This window comes from Stegastes partitus, unplaced genomic scaffold (assembly GCF_000690725.1).
Source record: "Stegastes partitus isolate 25-593 unplaced genomic scaffold, Stegastes_partitus-1.0.2 Scaffold727, whole genome shotgun sequence".
Lineage (NCBI taxonomy): Eukaryota > Metazoa > Chordata > Actinopteri > Pomacentridae > Stegastes > Stegastes partitus.
The window spans coordinates 52,651-57,098 of NW_007578458.1; the positions used below are offsets into that span (position 1 = coordinate 52,651).

Here is a 4,448-nt window from a genome sequence, read left to right on the forward strand (position 1 = left end):
CTGTCCACGACCCCTTCAGGAAGAAGACTCTCTGCAGCTGTGACAGACAGCGCAGAGCTAAACAGCTGACCACATGGCAGCAGACTTAGACCTCAACGAATGCATGAGTCCAGGACTAATTGCTCTTAAAGTTTCCACAGAGCTCTAAATGTCCCTCAGCTTTAAAATTTCCCCAGAGCTCCGACTTGTGGGCAAACGGTTGAAGCTAATGGTACCCACATTAGCCACACAACATTGTTGGGCAACATTGAAATCAATGATGAAATGAATCAACTGGGTCGTCAGTTCTTCAGATGCTGGCAGTGCATGAAGACTCTTGTGTTCACTCTTGAAGCCAGCAGAAGAACATTGGGTGAGTTTTGCCCGTTGAGACACATTTCAAAGTTAGCAGAAGCAACGCAAACCAAAGTAGACAAACCAACTGTCAAACCACTTGTTTTGTAGCTCGATCCCACCTGCTCGATGCCATCCAAAGGTCATCATCTGTGTCTGGGGCCTGGATGAGATCCGCAGAGAGAAGATGCTGATCATGATGCTGCCGAAGTCCGTCAGAAGATGAGCTGCGTCCGTCATGATGGCCAGACTGTGGGCAGCGTATCCACCTGCACAGAAGACAAACCGCTGTAAGGAAGCACCTGTGCATGTGTGTGAACTGAAAAAAGGTAGAAGTATTTACCAGCCAGAGGAGGAAGGTAAGTCGAGACTTTAAGGCCAGAAAGACAACTTTGTGTTGCTCAACAGGCTTTGCAGGAATGTAAACTCTCAAAGCCCAAGCTGTTTTCACATATTTAGGACACTGAGCTCTTTATATTTTAAACTTCACATCTGGCAGGTTGTTGAACAGCTGGAGAAACCCAAAACCTGCCAGCATTGAAGTACACGTTACTTTTTTTTTTTAAATGGCAAAATTACACCATTTATCAGAGAATAGTTGGATTCTTGCCACTCTGTTAAGAAAATTATCCAAATTTAGGCTTAAAATCATATTTAATATCACTTTACATTTGTTGTTTAAAAAAATCAGCAACCAGATTCTGTAAAATACTAAAACTTTCATGGACTTTGGCACAATTGCAAAGCCTTATGTGACTCAGCTGCAACCAGCAGTGACTTGACAAAAAATCAGGAACTTTTAGGTGAACTGCAGGTTGTTTTACACAAAAGTCAATTTATTTCTAGTTCTGGTAACACCGGTGGAAAAAATGTTGCACATGGAGGTTTTAGAAATTTCTGTAAAATAAATAATGCTTTTTAAGGTTTTATGGCGTTAGAACTGTGTCATACTGCACAAAAGATATTTCTGAGTTCTCTCTACTTCTAGTCACGTCTGTTCTGTTTCCGTAGAGGTGCAGGACTTTATACTGCAGTGAAAAATGAACACATGCTGACTAAAAATGTGACTGGAGCAAAATAAAAAGGGAGGTTAAGTTGCTGACAGCTTGCAAGGACAAATTAAAGTACAATTCAGGATAGAAAAACTACATTTATCCAGAATTTCAGACACATCTGAGGCAGGAAATCAGCCTTGCGTCGTACCAATCACCTCCCCGGTCATGAACACGAGGCTGACAGCGCAGGCGACGTAGAGTTTCTTTCTGGCCAAACTTCTGGTGTGATTTTCAGACATGGCAGTCGTCTCCTGGCAGAACCACTCGGGCTGCCACAAGCCGTCCACGCTGGACGTTTCTTCACTGAACTCTGAGTCTGAGTACTGTTCTTCTGGAGGACTCGTCCTGACAGAAGACAGAAAGTCTACACTTCAGATATGCAATCGAAAAGCATCCGTGCTGACTTTGAGTTTCTATGAGGGTAGAAAGATTGAAGACGTACCATATAAGATGCTCCAAATGAGTTTCAATCAGACGTTGCTTCTCTGAATCCGCTGAGAACTCCATAATGTCAGTTGACTGCATGTCAGGGACTCTCTAATACTACGTGTAAACCAGTGTTAAAGTGAAGCTTGGCAACCTACCACCTGTTCTAAAACACACAGGTTATCTGTCGAGGGTGGAGCACGACAGGAGCCAATAGCAGCTTAATAAGCAAAGAGCTGCTGTGAAATGACAACTCCAGCTCATTTTCCAGTATAATCCAAATTTATTGACATTCATTTTGCAGGAATTTTAAAAATTTACACAGTTTCGAAGCAGGTAAAAGTGGAAAGAATAGAAAAAAAATCTCACGAAAATATGTTGAGGCACTTTTGTGAAGTTTGTCAAGTATGATTTATGGCACAGAAAAGTGCAAAGAGACGTTTAAATACACGAGACACTGGGATTGTCCAGAAGTTTACATCAGACTGTCACTGCTGTCCATGAAGAACAGCATGAGCGATATCGTCGTACAAAATGCGGAGAAAACGAAGCAGGAATAGAAAAATATAATATGAACAAAGATGGTATAATTTAATTCTTTATCTTAATATACACTCAATTTGTCATAAAACCTCCAATCAAAAATATAGCTCAGAATTTACATCATAATAATAATATTGATCCCAAACACCACAGAGAAAATATTGTCTTGATTCTTCTGTTTAAAAAAATTGGCAATTCATCAAAAACTGAAGAATTTCACACTGTTGGCTTTAGTGTCAAGCGCAGAAAGGGTACCTGTTAACCAGTACGTCTTAAACCTTAACTATCTTGCCTTATGTGCAGCGGACTAACCAACAGCAGCACTACTAAAAGACTCGCTCACTTTCTTTAAAAGAACTGGAGGACATTGGTATCAATCCCACGTTTTGTGTGTCACTCGTCTGAAGGCAGCTAGCTTAGCTTAGCATAAAGACTGGAAACTAATCAGCAAGTATCTCCACTGTTTAATCACAAACCATATCAAGCTGAGCAATGGAACTATCCTGCAGATTGGACTCCAGAAAGTCAGCAGAACCATGCTAGCTGTCTCCCCTCCTAATGCTAAGCTAGGCTAACAACCTCAAGACTTGCAACAGGGAAACTGTTTTTGTTTTTTTTTCCTGAAAGAAAACATTACTGCAACGCCACCAGAAAGTGAGCTTGAGGAGGTTTTAAGCTTGCTATTTCCTCCCTGAGCTAAGCTAGTCGCTTCCTGGCTTCTGCTCTGTGCCGAATGCTGCGTTCAAGGCCCATCCCAGCTATCTGTACGCACCAGTTTTCCAAATACTGCTCACGTCAAAGCAAGCCATGATGACAAAACTACACTTGTGGCATGTTAATATATATATGTAGACGTCTCATGATGCATCCTGTTGTTTACTTCCATTAATATGTGCCACATTGCAGCGGTTGTTTTGTGATTATGGTTCGGTTTGACGGCACTACCATGGGATTTTTCTTTCTCTTCCATTTCACATAAAGTTAAAGCGGAAAAGCACAAACGTGACAATCAATGTTCTCGCCTAACTCTCAGAAGGAAGGGGATTGAACGGCTCTTTTAAAATGCGTTATTCCTTAAATATCACAAAATCAATCTTCTCTGATGTATTTACAAGCTGTCAGCTAAATGTGCAACAACATTTATACCTTTATTTATTCTCGTGGAGGTCTGCTATGTCAGGAAGCCCTTTATTTTCTGACTACAGTGTGTCTCTATGTGCACTGTGACCAGACACTGTTTGGTCTGAAACAACCTTAAAAACCTGAATCAGCCTGTTGGAAAAAAAACAAAAAGAAAAAAATAATAATTAAAACATTTCTGAACTTTGGGCAGGGACGTTCACAGACCATTGAGGCTTTTTTTTTTTTTTTTAGGATTTTCGATATGAACTTGTGAGTTTAAAGTGCACAAAATAGCTAATCAAGAGCTCATCGGAGGCTTTGATCTGCATGGCTTCGTCTCTGCTGCCCAAAGTTCAGAAATAAAGGAATTAAAAGATAAATATGAAACCACTGGCTTAAAATAAAAAACTAACTATGGCACAATCACAGCGCTGGTTGATTCATGTAAACAAATAAGCCTCTGAGATGAATGTTTTCTGCACATCAGACACAAACTGCATATATACTGGTCTTCAGCACCGCCGCCGCCGCTGATGATAACCTGGTTCTACGATGCCATCCAGACCCTGAAGCCGTCTGGATCTACCCGACTCCATCACCCACTGGCTTGTTTAGCTCTCCTCCTTCCAGGGCATCTGGATGGCTCCGTGCTCTGAGGTGCCGTTGGCTGCTTGAGGCTGAGTCACGATCGGTGAGCTCTCACCTGCAGAAGGTAAAGAAAAAAAGGCGACTATTTATTAGAGTTTAATGTTTTGTTTTTTTTACCTTGTTAACATGTAACATGGTGGGTTTTTTTTAATATGCGAGAAAACATATGATGAGAGAACCTCACAGCTGATTATGTTCTCATAGAAGCTGCAGCGTACAGGCGACAGAATCAGACTTCCAATAATTCAAACAAAGAAAGGAGCAGAGACTTTAAGGCCATTTTAAACCAGGAAGGGATTATTTTCATGAAAAAACAAACTT

The 4,448-nt window shown here is 41.1% G+C and overlaps 2 protein-coding genes across 3 annotated transcripts in view; both read right to left on the minus strand.

The window, feature by feature from the left end:
• Positions 1-1,895, minus strand: part of LOC103364210 (zinc transporter 2-like) — a 9,082-nt gene extending 7,187 nt beyond the window's left edge. The window contains 3 exon segments of the mRNA XM_008291257.1: positions 419-602; positions 1,537-1,733; positions 1,831-1,895. Of these exon segments, the coding sequence (XP_008289479.1) occupies positions 419-602; positions 1,537-1,733; positions 1,831-1,895 (446 nt within the window).
• A 182-nt stretch (positions 1,896-2,077) lies between these two features.
• Positions 2,078-4,448, minus strand: part of dnajc5gb (DnaJ (Hsp40) homolog, subfamily C, member 5 gamma b) — a 9,365-nt gene continuing 6,994 nt past the window's right edge. For both annotated transcript variants that reach the window (XM_008291223.1, XM_008291222.1), the window contains one exon: positions 2,078-4,182. In XM_008291223.1, coding sequence (XP_008289445.1) covers positions 4,091-4,182 — 92 coding nt within the window. In that variant the 3' untranslated portion in view covers positions 2,078-4,090. The remainder of the gene's footprint in view (positions 4,183-4,448) is intronic.